The 18,100-nt window shown below is 39.9% G+C and overlaps 1 protein-coding gene across 1 annotated transcript in view; it reads right to left on the bottom strand.

The window, feature by feature from the left end:
* LOC128642826 (carboxyl-terminal PDZ ligand of neuronal nitric oxide synthase protein) overlaps window positions 1–18,100 on the bottom strand; it is a 345,855-nt gene that overhangs the window by 296,436 nt on the left and 31,319 nt on the right. Inside the window, exon 2 of the mRNA XM_053695663.1 lies at window positions 3,883–3,954. Within this exon, the coding sequence (XP_053551638.1) occupies window positions 3,883–3,954 (72 nt within the window). The remainder of the gene's footprint in view (window positions 1–3,882; window positions 3,955–18,100) is intronic.

Here is an 18,100-nt window from a genome sequence, read left to right as displayed (position 1 = left end):
TAAGGCACTTTTTCTATTAAATTACCAAGGATAATGATTCAAAGTGAGAATTGGGTAAACTAGACTCTGCAATAAATCTTTATAATTAGGGGTTGTATTATATATCCTTTTGAACAATATATTGATTAATAATTTAGGAGTGAAACACTTGAATAGTCTTCAAGTAAAATGGAGAAAGGATTTTCCTTCTATAACTCTGTAAGAGATTGGAAAAAGCTTTGAACTAGCTAGTACAGCCTCCTTTCTAGAATCCTGGAGAGAATCACATTGCAAACTAATAAATAGGATATACATAACCCCAGCCCTATTAGGCAAATGGTCCCAAAATGATACTCCAAATTGTTCCAGATGTAACATGGTTTGTGCGGATCTTGGGCACTACTTTTGGTCTTGCCCGAAAATCAGACAATTCTGGAACAAAGTCAATTACTGGCTTAATAGGGCCTTAGAACGGGAGTTCTCCCTAGACATAATAACTAGCTTTTTTTGTGCACCAGTGAGACATAGAAATTATAAATTGACCAACACAGTTATACTACTAGGAAGAAATCTGATCCTAGTAAACTGGAAATCTAATAAGGCTCCCTCCTTCGTTATTTTCTTAAAAGAAATTAAAGGGACACTGAACCCAATTTTTTTCTTTCATGATTCAGATAGAGCATGCAATTTTAAGCAACTTTCTAATTTACTTCGATTATCAATTTTTCTTTGTTCTCTTGCTATCTTTATTTGAAAAAGAAGGCATCTAAGCTAAGGAGCCAATTTTTTTTTGGTTCAGACCCTTGGACAAAACTTGTTTATTGGTACTGTCCAATCAGCAAGGACAACCCAGGTTGTTCACCAAAAATGGGCCGGCATCTAAGCTTACATTCTTGTTTTTCAAATAAACATACCAAGAGAATGAAGAAAATTTGAGAATAGTAAATAAGAAAGTTGCTTAAAATTGCATGTTCTATCTGAATCACGAAAGAAACAAATTTGGGTTCAGTGTCCCTTTAAGGATCTTATAACTATGGAACAATATCTCATTTCATTCAACATAGAGAAGTCTTTAAATGCTTACCTAGGGAAGTGGTTGGGTCCTATAAAAACATTTCCTATAGAGTTGCAATGACAATTAATAGCACCTCTCAAAAAAATGAATGCATTTGGTCTGATAGTACAAAATGAGACTCTCTCAGGATCATGGCTCTATTATTATTATCAGGTATTTGTAGAGCGCCAACAGATTCCGCAGCGCTGGCTCTAGCAGTGAGATGGGGAGGGGAATATATTTTTCCCCTCTGTTTTGTTTGTAGGTAGAAATGATATTTGTCTATATCAGATTAGGATGAAAGTCTAGTAATTTCCACTATAAAAGTGTAGATTATGTATTTTTCGGTTGAGATACAGCTTATAGGAAGTATCCTGTGCCTGCCCCTGGCAGGAGATACAATGGGGCATATGTATCAAGTTCCGTAAGGAGCTTGATGGCCGGAAATCAACCCAATCAACCCAATCGAGTTGGCCGCGAGTCTGCAGGGGGCGGCGTTGCACCAGCAGCTCTTGTGAGCTGCTGGTGCAATGATGAATACGGCGAACGTATTGTTCGCCGTATTCAGCGAGGTCTGACGGACCTGATCCGCAGTGTCGGATCAGGTCCGCCAGACCTTAATAACTAGAGGCCATTGTGTATTATATGTTTTTGAAGGCCTATTCTAGTTAGTGCTAGTAGAGCTCCAAAGACAGACTTTGAGGACTACGAACCTGACCCCACATGCCTAAAAAGGAGCTAAATTAAAAATGTGTTGTTATTTTGTGTTTAGAAGTGATTGAATGTAAAAAATATGTTAAACCTTTAAGTTATCTTATTCTACTGTTATTTTAGGTTAAAAAGCAAAAACCCCAACAATGTTACCTGCAACGGGCAGAAAGAAATAGCGTTGCTTTTCTGTTTCTACTTGCAGCCCTGCGTGGCGTTCAGATTGTATACTGATTATATTGTTGCATTTAAAAAAAAAAGAATTAAAAAAAAAAAAAAAAAGAACAAAGCACATTTAATAATAGATGAAAACTAGATCATGGAAGATTCAACAAAGGTTTTACTTAAAAACTATAAAGAAGCACAGCATTTTAATTAAAGGATCAGTCAAGTCCAAATTAAACTGAAAAAGCACACAATTTTAAACAACTTTCCATATCACATCCATTATCTAAATATGCACAATTTGTTTTTATATGCACACATTGAGGCACAAACTGCTACTGAGCATGTGCAATATTTCACAGGATATACGCATGTGCATTTTGTGATAGTCACATGATGCATTAGAAAGTAAAATGTAACTGACATTTATTAGAAAACAAAATCTAATACCCATTAGAAATTGAAACAGAGTGCTTTTGTATTGTCTCTTTATTACATATGTATTGATTATACAATCGTACTGTGCTTATTGGTCTTTAATGGGTTACAAGGGACGCATTATATTTACATGTCCTGAAACAAACCAGGGAGGTGATCATCAGGTTCTACCTAAGTAGAAGACCAAATGCGACTGAACAAAACATATCAAATAAGAGCTAGTCTGAAAATAATCATCTTTAATAAGAAATGATATTGGCACTTCTAGATAAAGCTCTAGATACTGCTGTGGTCTTATCCGCAAGTACAAGGTGCTAACAAAGGAACTAATATGGCGCCATCTGCAGCTTAGCGGCACCAGCTCAGCAGGAGACCGAGGGGCGGAGGCGCTGGCTGAACAGCTGATTAAAGGGGCAGTAACGCTGTAAATACAAGGCGCTAACAAAGGAACTAATATGGCGCCATCTGCAGCTTAGCGGCACCAGCTCAGCATGAGACCGAGGGGAGGCGCTGGCTGAACAGCTGATTAAAGGGGCAGTAACACTGTAAATACAAGGCGCTAACAAAGGAACTAATATGGCGCCATCTGCAGCTTAGCGGCACCCGCTCAGCATGAGACCGAGGGGAGGCGCTGGCTGAACAGCTGATTAAAGGGGCAGTAACACTGTAAATACAAGGCGCTAACAAAGGAACTAATATGGCGCCATCTGCAGCTTAGCGGCACCCGCTCAGCATGAGACCGAGGGGAGGCGCTGGCTGAACAGCTGATTAAAGGGGCAGTAACACTGTAAATACAAGGCGCTAACAAAGGAACTAATATGGCGCCATCTGCAGCTTAGCGGCACCAGCTCAGCATGAGACCGAGGGGAGGCGCTGGCGGAACAGCTGATTAAAGGGGCAGTAACACTGTAAATACAAGGCGCTAACAAAGGAACTAATATGGCGCCATCTGCAGCTTAGCGGCACCAGCTCAGCATGAGACCGAGGGGAGGCGCTGGCGGAACAGCTGATTAAAGGGGCAGTAACACTGTAAATACAAGGCATTTATGTTGTGTTACTATAGAAAACATATCCGCCAAGTCTTTACGTTTTTAAGTTATTTATCAATAGCCAAACTCCATCCACTATTTGCCCTATTTGAAGGAGCCAATCAGGGCTTTAGTCTGCAAACAACAAGGCTAGTAAATGTGACTATGTTAGTATAGTGCATTGTTATGCAGCCGTTATCTGCTAAAGCCAGTTAGGGATATTATTATTATTCTTTATTTATAAAGCGTCAGATTTGCAGGGTTAGCCTTGAGGAGTCAGCAGGTGCATTTCAAGTTCATAGAATTAGAAATGGCTTAATTTCCAGAGCTAAACAACATGAGAAGGGGCAAAATAAATAATGAAAATATAATACGTTGTTTCCTTACACAACTAAACATTTTATATACAAATCTTATGGTGTCTACTGTCACTTTAAGGAATACAAGCCACACATTATTTTAACCAGTAAGCCTTATTAAAAAAAAATAAAGATAAAATATAGTGCTTACCCTAATTCTTCTCATTGCTGCGACGATTTCAACTCGACTGTTAGGTCTAGGCACATCCAAACTGCCAATATACTAAAAAACAAGAAGATGGTTATTACAAAATATACAGATATGAAACCGAATAGCTATGCGCTTACAAGTCTGGATTATAGGATTATTATTCATGATCCCTCATGCTGGTGATATCTGAAGCTTATATTTTACATACTCAAGTAGATCAGTGAGACGGCAGCACTGAACTAGACGCACTTGGTGTACAAAGCAGTAAATGGCTAAACACATCAAGTGCCAGAAGCGCTAATTATCCCTAAACGTCCACTTTTTGTGCACGTCGGATATGGTGTAGATTACAAGTTGAAAGTAAAAGGTTTTTGCCCACACGGTAACCCAATGCGTGCACAAAAAGGAACTTACAATATCATGAGCATGTTAATATATTCCGGCATAGACTTTAATAAATATATATATGAATATCTATTTGTAAATACACAGAACATAGTCTGCTAGGAACATTGGAATGTGAAATATTTACATTAAATGCAAAGTATGATTATTGCATAAATATGATTTTACATGTTTTCATCTATGTAAATGCAAATTATATATATATATAATATATAAAATATATATTAAAAACTTAATGTAAAATATATTCTATGGCTTTTTAGAAAAGGTTACAGTATGTTTATTATTGTTTATTAATTTATATAATTTTTTAAAATATGTAATATTTCCATAATGCCCCTTAAGAATATTAAGTTTTCATTTGTGCTAACCGGCTGCTTTAAGATCTATCTAGAGAAACACAATACACAAAAACCCATCATTTGCTTTCCTATGTTCTTCACATAGAAGATAATGTACTTTTTATTATTAAATATAAATATTTCTATATATATCTGATATTCATGTAACATACATATTGATACCTATATATCTATAGGAATAGATATGCAGGTATAGGTATACACACACATTTAAGAATAAAAAAGACATCCTGTAAATGAAGATTGAAATGTTAAATATGTACAGTAAATATACAGTAAACACTGAAATACATAAATACATATGTACACACACGTAAAAACATATCTACAGCTATCTACACACATTTAGACGTGTATGTATGTATGTATGTATGTATGTATGTATGTATGTATGTATGTATGTGTGTATGTGTGTATGTATGTATGTATGTATGTATGTGTGTATGTATGTATGTATGTATCTATCTATGTATGTATATATATGGCTGGATGGATGGATGGATGGATGTATCTATGTATCTCTATGTTAAAGCCCTTTGCAGACTTTTTTTTTTTCCTTTCCCAAACACCTGAGACCTCATATCTTTGGGCCCTTACAACTTAATGCAATTTTTTTTAAAATAATTTTATTAGCTGTCATAAGTGTAACTGTAGTCTTACAACCCCTGCTTCTTAACTTGGACCTGAAACTTCTGGGGTAGATTGCAGCATCCGCTGTTTAATAAATCTTCCCCTTAGACGGCAGAAAGGATTTTTTAGTAGCATGTCCCTTGAAAAGGGACAGTAAACACCTTGCAAATAATAAAAAAGACTTTACTAAAATAACTTGGCAGCCAAGTCTAAACATTTTCTAAACAAATAAACATTGTGTTAATTCTATTTCAACAGCCAAACCCCACCCACAATTTGTCTAATTTGGAGAAACCAATTGGACTTGAGTATTCAGCCATGCCTTTATGTCAGTATAAAGTGTATTGTTTTACAGTTATCTGCTGAAGTCAGTAAGGGACAAATATGTAGCAGAGTTAGTCATAAGAAGTCAGCGGGGTGCTCTCTCTCGTCTGTGAATTAGAAGAGACATGTTCTAAATTATATTAAAGGGGAAAACACTCTTAATGGCCAGAAGTATGTGGACAGCTTTATGAAATGGGTTTCCATAACTGAGCAGCTGTACATAATGTCAAGTGCTTGCTGGAATGGTGTAAAATACGCCGACACTGGGGCAGTGGAAACATGTTCTCTGGAGTGAGGAATCACGCTTCACTATCCGATGGAAGAATCTAGGTGTGTCAGGTGCCAGGAGAATGCTACCTACCAGAATGCTACCTAACAGAATGCTACCTACCAGAATGCACAGTGTCTACTGTAGAGTTTTGTGTAGGAGGGATAATGGTTTGGGGCTGTTTTTTAGAGTTTGGGCTAGGCCCCTTTCTTCCAGTAAAGGATCATATTAATGTTACAGAATACAAAGACATTTTAGACCAATGGGTGCTTCCAACGTTACTGTTCCTGCAGGACTGTGCCCCGTGCACAAAGCGAGGTCCATGAAGACATGGTTTGAGGAGCTTGGTGTGGATGAACTTGATTGGCTTGCACAGAGCCCTGATCTCAACCCCACTGAACACCTTTAGGATGAACTAACACGAGTCAACACCTTCTCATCCCTCATCAGTTCTTGACCTCACAAATGCTCTTTTGGCTGAGTAGGTATACATTCCTACAGAGACACTCCAAAATCTTGTGGAAAGCCTTCCAAGAAGGGGGAGGGGGCAGATTCATATTAATTCCCATGGTTTAGGAATGGGATCTCCAACAAGCTCATATTGGGTATGATGGCCAGGTGTCCACATCATTATGTCCATTTAGGGCTAGATTTTATCATGATCCAAAATCATGATCCAAAATGAGTCAAATGAAAATCATCCCTGACTCATTAAACCGGGGTAACCGACAAGCTCTACTCTCATGTTATTGGTTGTGCAAGGGTAGGGGGGGTGGCACTGCATGATTTTATTGTGCAATGGAAAATACGGGAAACAAATGCGCCCCACAATTTGTGATGAAACGAGCACAGGTTCACAACATATGAACCCTTTCCACCTGCAAACTGATACATTTAGACCATAGTGTAAGTTATGAAAAATGCTTGCTTTTTTAAATACGCTTAACTAAATATTTTATATTAAAATCTCAAACTGTTTACTGTCCCTTTAAACAGACACATTCAATAAATATCCCTGTGTGTGATTAGAGAGTTTCTCCCTACACAATGAAGCATGCACAGTAATTACTGGGTACCCCAGCAGGTTTACTAGGTATGCAGGGGGCAAAATACCTGTAACACACTGATTTTAATTAGTTCAGTAACTCATTATTGTCCTGGCTAGTCTCCAGCTGTCTCATACAGTCTGTAAGTAATAAGATTGGAATTTCAGCTCAAGCTTGATGTAGTCATGAGTTCATGCGCTGAGATGCTGCAGTGACGGGGAAATTTAACAAAGAAGACTTATGGTGGAAATATTAAAGGGAATCTGTCATCAGAAAAGAAAATCAATATCAGTGTCTGTCTTTGCCAGTGAATCACACACTGTATTTGTCCATCTAGCATTCATTATAATCCTTCAAATTTTCTAAAAAAATAAATAAAATCACAGTTTTTGAAAGAATTGTTAGCGTAAGTAATTTTGTGGCACAAATGACAATGGTTAATGATGTGGTGGTTTCACTAGTCAGAGATTACTAAGGCAATACATGTGTCTAAGCATTCTTTTATAGGGACACCTTGTAAGACATTCTGTTGTCTTGCTATAGAACATATCAGGCAAGCTGAGACTTTTTCCAGGCCCGGACTGATCAAAGGGCATTTACCAGTTGTGAGCTGGGACTGGTTACTTTAGCCCAGATCAGTCATCAGCATTATTTTTGCATGATAAAGGCCAAACCCTGCCTTTGTGTGTCTGTAAGCCAGGTCATGTACCATCACAAAATTTCCCAGATTCTGTGAGCTGGCCAGGAAAGTGCACGGCCCACCAGCGGTATCAAAATCATCCTCCTCACAATGGCAGTCAACTGAAAATTCGGCTTTATCTGTGTCCTGCCCTTTCGGCAGGGGCATAACTACAGGGGTCTTACAGCTCTAAATTGAGACTAGGTCCACAAATTTAGGGGACTCTTTTGGCCCCTCATCCAGTAGTCGCATTCGTAAGGGAGGGGGTCAGTGGGGCCCAGGCTCCATCATGTCTGGCCCTCCTGTTTGCACTTTCCCCAGCAGGCTTACATTATATGGAAAAAATAAGTGATAATAAATGCTCACCATCCTCTGTTGCCTGCAGCTTGTCACTTATTGCTCTCCTATAGGGCAAAAATACATATAATGATAATTATATGTATGTTTGCCCTATAGGAGAGCAATAAGTGACAAGCTGCAGGCAACAGAGGATGGTGAGCATTTATTATCACTTATTTTTAATCTCAATAACTCAACACTCATCTGGGGACATTCCCATTTCTGTTTTTCTCCCCCCAACTTGCTTATGAGGAACATCTTCTGCAAGCGCTATTAGAACATACCCGATTCAACCTTTTCCCATTTTTAGTCTCACCAAGGAGGAATTAGACATCACTAATAGCAGCAGGCATTGGACATTTTCATAGAGCATTTTATTGTACAACAACTGCTGCTCTTATTTTGGCGCAACTACCTACAACCCCCCTTTCTATATCTATATATCTATCTCAATCTCAAAGTTACATATAAAAAATATAGTTTTACACCTAAAATATACTGTTAAAACATTTAGTTGCCATACACTGCACAGATTTATAGAGTATTGATTAAGACACTAAAGCAATAGAAAAGATAGTTAATAAGGTTTTCATTACATAGGTTAATAGAGGTATCCTAAAAGCAATAAGATCACTAACAGTAAGTCTGTGTATTATTAATAAATAAGCTCATTGTTTATACTGCATACTATTTAGGTTAGGGGAATACTGATCAGTATGTATTTAGTAAGTCACACTAGCAAATCATATTACTGCAGTATCTTGTACATGGATATGTTGTGGTTTTCACTGGTTGATAAGATTTTAATAGACATAAAATTAGGTATCTGATCTATTCACAACGCACAGGGGAGGGATTGGAAGGCTTTTATTATGTGGTTTAATTGTGGTTAGGTGTGAGGTGTTTGTAAATAGAGAGCAGTTATTAGAGTTACCTGTTGGTGATTCTCACAATACTCTTGTGCTATCTTTAGGATAATTCTTTAGTGTTGGTCACAATTAGGGTTGTCAGGTGTCTAGTATTAAACTGGACAGTCCAGTATTTTAGCAGGCTGTAAAGTAAAATCTTCACAAAAATACTTGACACGTAAATGCCCTTAAGTGTTATTTGTATAATGTCTCCTATGTCTTAAAGAAATGCAGAACAGAAAATGAGAGGAAGTAATTATGGGAGTCAAGTCTCTATTGTTACTGGCAACCAAAGAGGTACAGCTATTGATTAATGTGTTACTGGCAGCCAAGGGGTGAAATTACTGTCTAGTTGTGAACAATATGCATGGTATGATGAAATGGGGAGTCTTAGTTGGGGGGGGGGGTTGTGTGACCACAAAGCATCATGTCCAGTCACCTACAGATTGTGTAGTATTTTTATGGAGAAGAACTTGTTATTCTTGACACAATCTATTGGCTGAACTTTATCAGAAGGTTTTCTTCTACACAGATGCACTTTTTGAGTTCAGACTAGTTAGACTTCTATGGGTCGCGCTAAAGAAAGTTTTTTCATTTGATTGCTCGTACGCTAACCCGCAAAGGTGCTAGACCAACTGCACTAAGGCTGAAGCGCAACCCTTAACTTTAAACCTGTAATATCAGCACAGTTGCGATATCCGTCATGAAAACCTCATGATTTTAGGATGTCAGAGGCATTTCTCTGCTATTTACAACACCTTATCAGAACTAAGACAAGAAAATAATGTTTTGGGGAAGAATTAGTTTTCTTACATCTGGGGGGAAAAAAACAGAGACACATATCCTTTAAAGCTTGGAACGTGCACATCACTAACATTAAGTTATTTTCCAGAGCCTGGCACCAGGCTGTGATAGCAGAAAAATCTGACATTGTTGATTAGTGACAATGTGTCACTGTTGCAAGGACCCGAGGTCATTGTCAGAACAACTAGCCCTGCAAAAAAATATACTTTTATATGTAATAATGCCTTGGCACAATAAATAATGCAAAATATATGGTGTTTGGTATCAAAATGTTCCATGCAGCCTAAAAACTGTATTGGGCTAGCTGGCAGGTAACTTAAGTGTATCTGGGAAATGTTATGCTCTACTTTAGAATATAAGTTTGTAAATGCTGGGGACGGAGAGGCTAGTTTAGGAACCTGAGATTATTTTGTCATGTTTATGGTAGTGAAAATTACACAATAAAGGTCATTCTACATGGGAGCCTATGCAACAATAGCGTGAGTGACTATCTTTTCTGGCCAATCTCCCTTGGCACAGGTACCTAAGCTAGTGCAGTGTTAGACCTGGTTTTCTACATTTTATTGTAAAAACAGTTTGCCTTGTATAATTTTATTTAACATCTTTTCTTATAGCAATGCACTGTGACTCCTTTTTGCTCATAATAAATGTTCCTTTATTAAGTTTTGCTTTGTCTAATATTTGAAGCACGTTACTGAAAGAGACTGGAAAATTAATACCTTTGGCTAAATTGTATTCTGAGATTTTAATTCGTTAGTTAGTCTGGGTTTTCCTTAAAGGGCCAGTAACCCCACCAAATAAGGTTATATAATAATGCACACAGTGCAGAATTATATAACTTTAGCCTAGCGTCACGTTTCTTAAGCAGCGTATAGCAAAGATATTTAGCTACGATAATCTATTTTTCAGAACGCCGCTCCTGGTTCTACTGAGCGGGTCTGTTTTTTACCTAAGCGCATCGGGCACGCTGTCTAGTCACAGCACGCCCGATCGCGCCATTAAACTGAATGTAGCTCGCTCTCGCTACCATACCCCGAGCGGGAGCGAGCACATTCAGTTTAATGGCGCGATCGGGCGTGCTGTGACTAGACAGCGTGCCGATGCGCTTAGGTAAAAAACAGACCCGCTCAGTAGAACCAGGAGCGGCGTTCTGAAAAATAGATTATCGTAGCTAAATATCTTTGCTGTACGCTGCTTAAGAAACGTGACGCTAGGCTAAAGTTATATAATTCTGCACTGTGTGCATTATTATATAACCTTATTTGGTGGGGTTACTGGCCCTTTAAGATTTCCCATATAATAAATGTTAAATGGTGGCAGCGTAAATATAGTTTAGTGTGGGTGGCATTCAAAGGGAGTTTTGGGCATTTTTTCTAGGTCTTGAACGACTAGAGAGTGTTGTTAACTCTTGCAACCACTGAACTAAGTCACAGGTTTGCCTGGAGTTGTTAGACTATGACAAATTGGTTAAGGTGGAAAGGGTATGTTAACCCTTTTTGTGCCAAACAAGTGACTGGTGCATGGTTGTTAACCCTGGCATCACAATATCCATTGAGAGTAATGGGTGTGTTAGAGTGATGCCGGCCGTGCTAAACCTTCTCTGGTAAATATGATTTACCATGTACTTGTAATTTCAAGTTGCTCGCTAATATAAGCGTGGTCCAGCAATAATGCTTGTGTCCCTCGCTATCATTAGCACGCCACTTGTAATCTGCCCCAAAGTGTTTTTCTTGTGTGTGTTTATGCACATTTGTGTGTATTTGTGTGTGTGTAATAAAATAGCTGATATAATTTGGATAAAACACTAATATAGAAAGATAGACAGGATAATCATCAATTCCTATTTAACTCTTTTCTCATCTAGTATTTTTTTTTTAGAGAATTTTAGAAGATTCCGCTCTCTTTCCAAGAACTGGTGATTAATGACGACTATGCTGTATTAGATAACACATATTTTAAAAGTGAAAACGATAACAGGAAGCTCTTGTTTCTAAATCGCAACGCGTACAATGGATCACATGAAAAGGATTTAAGTGATAATACATACTATATATTTTTGAATGACAGCTCTTTCTTCCTAAAGCGGAAATGTAGTCTAAAACATGATAAATGATTTCCCCAAGAGAAGGAAATAAACAAGTAAAAAGGGTTTTAAATGGTCTTTGTTACAACATAGGAAACATCTTTATCTTCATTACCCAATAAAAGGGAAGATGTCAATAATGGACTTACTTTTCTTGTATGATTATTATTATTTTATATAGGTTTATAACACGGGTGATTCATTATTAGACAGGAATTGAAAATACTCTTACTTTTATATAATCAAACTGATTGGGGCCTTTGACTAAAAAAGGGATTTCATGAAATGAATGAGCAGTAGATTTTTTTAGTGACAGATTTAAAATTTTACTTCAATTTGCCAGCCTCCTGTATCATGTGACAGCCATGTAAATATACCTGTGAAAGTTTGCACATGCTCATAAAATGTGCATATAACTATCATGTGACAACCATCAGCCAATCACAGACTACTATAGATATACACTGAACTCTTGCACATGCTCAGTAGGTACATCAGAAAGTGTGCATATAAAAAGATTCTGCAAAATTTGATAGGGATAGCCCACAAAAAAGGAAATCATTATCTGTATATTATCTCATTCTTTGTGGCCGCCTTTTCTGCAGTGTATATTGGGACAGGTCTGGGAATAAACATATATCATTAAATCTCTCAAACATTGCGGCGTTGTTTAATGCTGCCAAAATAATGTTAACTTTATAAGTGAAACAGCGTATTCTAACCACCATGTCTCTTGCCAAAACTCTGTCAAAAAGGGAATCCTATCATGCTTGGGATGTTATTAAAGGGGCAATGAACTATAAAATGTAGTTAAGGTGCTCCAAATGTCATGTTACAGCTACTGTAGAGTATTAAATGTATGGGAAATTGTTTCTTCATGTTTATTTTTGTATTTGAAGTAGTTGGTGTTGCTCATTAAAGTCATCACCTTTTGTTCTCAAGGGGATAGCTATACAAATGGGCTGAGCATGCAGGTAAAACAGACCTGCTAATGATATGGGTATACAAACACATAGCCTAACAGTTATTAAAATATTAATAATGGTTGTGGAGTTTAGTGAACACATTCAGGTATTTCATATACAAAATATCTATCTCCTGTCTCCCACTGGGAGATTAGTTCTACAGTACCCTGTTTAAGTAACTTTTCTACAAAGAATACATTTGTCATTCATATTTTCAGTATAGGTGGCAAGTTCAACTGGCAAATACAGCTATTTCAAATGACAAAATAAAGATAAAGTAGCCGACTGCTAAAATGTAATACACCCCAGCAGGTAAAATTAACCATTGTTAACACATTAAAGGGCAGAATATTTTACCTTATTCCATAACTAATTCTAGTGGTTCAGCTGCTGTAGCACCTTTCTATACATTATATTGAATCTATCTTTTTGATATCCTAGTGCGTAGGCTATCCTAGAAGGGCTTCCAGTTGGCCCCAGCGCTGTCACTTTTAAAAAGTGAAGGATGTTGTCACAATGTGCAAACAAATGAATAAATAACAAAAAAAGTCATCTTGTGGGATTTCCATAGTCACAGACATCTATGTGTCAGGGTGCCAGGAATCAGACTGAGACGAGAAGTGCAAAAATAATCACACCTTTATTAATACCAAAAAATAATCCACAAGTCAATTAACAAGCCAAGAGTCAAAGCCAGAGCTGGTAGTCAGACAAGCCGAGTCAGGAGCCAAGAGGGACGTCAGACAGCCAGATAATACACAGGAACTCACACACAGGTCTGAGACAGATAGTAAGTGATGACATCACAATTCTGAGACTGCATCCTGTCTCACACAAATGATGTACAACAGTCTGGTCATAAGAGGGCGTGCAGGAAATGAGCAGCATCACACACTCTGCACCAGATTCGGCAAGAAAAGGTAAGAAAAATGGCTGCCAGCAGCACATGGCAAACAAAGCAGGGAAAAAAACCTGACAGTACCCTCCCCTCAATGACCCCTCCCCCACGGGAGGACAAAAGGCTTATTGAGGAAATAGGCATGGAAGGCACGGAGGAGGGCAGGAGCATGAACTTCAGAGGAGGGAACCCATGAATGCTCCTCAGGACCGAAGCCCCTCCAGTGAACCAAATACTGTACGCGGCCCCTGGACATACGAGAGTCAATAATGCAATGCTGCTGACCTCATATTCTTCATGGTTGTTAACAGAGATAGGACGGGGACGAGGCAACACAGTGGCAAACCTATTACAAACCAATGGTTTCAAGAGGAAGACATGAAAAACATTGGAGATGTGCATTGCAGGAGGAAGGTCAAGAGCGCAAGACACAGGATTGACCCGTCGGAGTATTCAAAAAGGACCAACATAACGAGGAGTCAGTTTATTGGAAGGCACAAAAAGGTTCAAGTTTCGAGAGGACAGCCAAACCCTCTCACCAACCTGGTAGGAAGGTGCGGGCAGAAGCCTATGATCAGCCTGAAACTTTTGGCGCTGCATAGAACGATGAAGGAAATCCTCAATCTGCACCCACGTGGAACGGAGTTGCCTGAGATGCTCCTCCAAAACCGGAATACCCTGAGACATGAATGAATCGGGCAACAAGGATGGTTGAAACCCAAAATTGGCCATGAACGGGGATAACTGGGAGGAAGCATTAATAGCACTATTACGAGCGAACTCTGCCCAAGGTAACAGTTCAGACCAATTACTGTGGTGATCTGAGACATAGCAAAGGAGGAACTGTTCCAGAGCTTGATTAGACCATTCCGCAGCCCCATTAGATTGGGGGTGATATGCCGAGGAGAAGGAAAGCTGGATCACCATTTGAGCACAAAAGGAGTGCCAAAATCTGGAGACAAACTGGCTACCCCGGTCCGACATTATCTCCTTGGGTAACCCATGTAAACCCTCCTGAGCAAAAATTGAAGCAAGCTCCTGAGCGGTAGGCAGCTTCTTCAAGGGAATGCAATGTGACATTTTAGAAAAACGGTCAACCACTATTAGGATAACAGTATTGCCATTGGAAACAGGGAGCTCGACAATTAAGTCCATGTAAAAGGTGTGTCCAAGGATGCTCACCATTAGCAATAGGTTGAAGAAGACCCACAGGAAGACGTTGATGAGCCTTATTCTGTGCACAAACTGAGCAGGAGGAAACATACGCAGCAACATCAGAACGAAGACCTGGCCACCAGAATTGTCGAGTGACAGACCAAATAATTTGGTTCTTGCCTGGGAGACCTACGGCTTTAGGATAGTGGTAAGAGTGCAAAAGTTTAGTTCGAAGATTCTCAGGAACAAAGCATTTAACCACTAGGTTTCTCAGGAGGTGCATTGGTTTGTGCAGCCAGGATCTCCTCCCCCCAAGGGAGAAGTCAAATTAGTATGTATGGCAGCCAAAATATGATCAGGAGGTATAACTGGAGTAGGTACAGACTCCTCCTTGGACAGAGGCGATAATTGTTGAGAGAGGACATCAGCCCTAACATTCTTACTACCAGGCAGGTAGGAGACCACATAATTAAACCGAGACAAAAATAGAGCCCATCTGGCCTGTTGGGGTGACAAACGTTTTGCTTCAGACAGATAAGTTAAATTCTTGTGGTCAGTAAGAATGAGCACTGGTACACTAGTACCCCCGAGAAGATGCCTCCATTCCTTGAGTGCCAAAGTTATGGCCAGTAATTCCGTCACCAATTTCATAATTGCACTCCGCTGGAGACAATTTCTTAGAGAAGAAACCGCACAGATGCAAGGAACTGTCAGGCGTAGGACATTGAGACAAGAGGGCACCTACTCCAGTCTCAGACTCATCGACCTCAAGAACAAAAAGGCAGGACAGGGTTAGGATGAGCCAGTACTGGAGCAGCAGCAGCAAAGGCAGCCTTAAGACTATCAAAGGCCTTAATGGCAGTAGGAGACCAATGGAGTGGATCATTATCTTTACGGGTCATGTCTGTGATAGGTTTGACCAAGGAATAAATGTTTTTAATAAACTTTCTATAGTAATTGGTAAAGCCCAAAAAACGTTGAAAAGAGCGAAGACCAACTGGGCGAGGCCACTGCAGACAACTTGTCAGGATCCATGGAGAACCCTGCAACAGAGATCACATAACCTAAGAAGGTTACTTGAGTCAGATGGAATTCACATTTCTCGAGTTTACAAAACAGGCCATTCTCACTTAGCCTCTGAAGTACCCGTGTGACATCAGGACAATGAGCCTTAAGTGTGGGTGAATGTATGAGGATGTCGTCTAAGTACACAACAACACACTGTTGCAACATATCTTGTAGGACATCATTAATAAATTCCTGAGAAACAGCGGGAGCATTACATAGGCCAAAGGGCATAACAAGATATTCATAATGCCGCTCCTGCTGTTAAATGCTGTTTTCCATTCGTGGCCCTCCTTAATCCTAACAAGATTGTACACTCCTCTCAAATCAAGTTTAGAAAAGACCGTAGCTCCCTTGAGGCGGTCAAAGAGTTCCGTAAAAGAGCGGAATAGAGTAAGCATTCTTAATGGTAAGAAAATTAAGATCCCTATAATCGATGCATGGTCTTAACTTGCCACCCTTTTTTTTTTCCACAAAGAAGCAGCCAGCCCCTGCAGGAGAGCAGGATTTGCGGATGATCCCCCGCGACAGAACATCGGCAACATACTCCTCCATAGCACAATTCTCCGCAACAGACAGAGGGTAAAACCCAGCCCAGAGGAGGAATTGCTCTGGGTTGCAGGTCTATGGCACAATCGTAAGACTGGTGAGGAGGCAACGTACCGGCACGAAGCTTGTCAAAAAACGTCTAGGAACTCTCAGTACTCCTCTGGCGATTGAGATACCGAAGAAGTGCACAAGACTTTGACTTTATTTTCGAAGACAAGTGAAAATACATTGCAGAGACCATGACAAAATTTCGGACCTGCGCCAGTCGAGACTGGGATTGTGCTTTTGGAGCCAGGGATAACCCAGAACAACCGGAAAATACGGAGAGTTAATCACCTGGTACTGGAGGGTTTAAAAATAGAGAGCCCCAACAGCCATGGATAATGGAGCAGTTTCATGAGTAACGAGTGTGGGCTGAAGGGGCCTGGCATCAATGGCCTCAATAGCAAGCGGAACAGACTGAGGCAATACAGGAATGGAGTGCTTTGATACAAAAGCACTGTCAAGAAAAGCCTGGGTGGCTATGGAGGAGTCCACACAAGAAAGGACAACCATGACCAAAGGTTTCTCCTTCAGCGGTTCCGGGGACGAGGATAAACCACCCAAGGTCTGCCCCCAACAGGACCTTAGGTGCGAGCATTTCCCGGCCGTGTAGGACAAGACTTTAAAAGGTGGCCCTGTAACCCACAATAGAGGCAGAGCCACTTCCTCCTCCTAAAGGCCCTCTCCGCCGCGGAGAGACGCGTGAATCCCATCTGCATCGGCTCAGCAGTACCTGATGACTTGGGACCAGGAGGCATGGGTGGGAATAAACACATAGGAGACAACGGAACAGGAGGCTTCCGCAAGCGCTCCTTGAAAGAGGGCCTCTCTTAGTCCGATGTCAATTAGGATTTAAAAAAAAAAAAAAAAAAAAAACAATGCCTCGAGATCCTCTGGTAAATCTCTGGCAGCAACTTCATCTTTAATCGCATCAGAGAGCACATGAAAGAAGGTGGCAACAAGGGCTTCATTGTTCCAACCTACCTCTGCGGCAAGCGTACAGAACTCAATGGCATACTGAGCAACAGATCTTGTACCTTGCTGAATGGGCATGAGTCGTTTAGCAGCAGAGGAGGAGGGAGCCGGAACATCAAATACCTTTCGAAAGGAGGCCACAAATTCAGGGTAATTTGAAATCACAGGTTTATTAGTCTCCCACAAGGGATTAGCCCAGGCAAGAGCTGTGTCAGAGAGTAACGAGGTGAGAAATCCCACCTTAGCTCTGTCAGAAGGAAACGCCTGAGGTAACATCTCAAAGTAAATGCCAACCTGGTTAAAAAACCCTTTGCACTGAATAGGATCGCCTTCATATCGCTGAGGTAAAGGCGCAGAACCGGACAGGCTCCTGGTAGGACACTGTGGTCCAAATATTCCGTGCGAGTCAGCAGGGTTTGTAGGGCTAGTGCAAATTGATCCAAGTGGTGATCCTGTTCATCCATCCTGGAAATGATGATAGGTAAAGGTGGATTATTAGCACCATCAGGATTCATGGCCCTTGCATAATGTCAGGGTGCCAGGAATCAGACAGAGACGAGAAGTGCAAAAATAATCACACCTTTATTAATAACAAAAAAAATTAAAAAAAGAGGAGTGTGATCTCCTCTCAACTCATGTGAGTAGCACGTAACAACACACTCATTGATACCAGGATTGCACAAGAAGAAGAAATGAAGTCCAAATTAAAACAGCAAGGCTA

Source organism: Bombina bombina, chromosome 12 (genome assembly GCF_027579735.1).
Source record: "Bombina bombina isolate aBomBom1 chromosome 12, aBomBom1.pri, whole genome shotgun sequence".
NCBI classification, from domain to species: domain Eukaryota; kingdom Metazoa; phylum Chordata; class Amphibia; order Anura; family Bombinatoridae; genus Bombina; species Bombina bombina.
The sequence above is the reverse complement of the archived record's forward strand: the minus strand, read 5'-3'. Positions and strand labels throughout refer to the sequence as shown.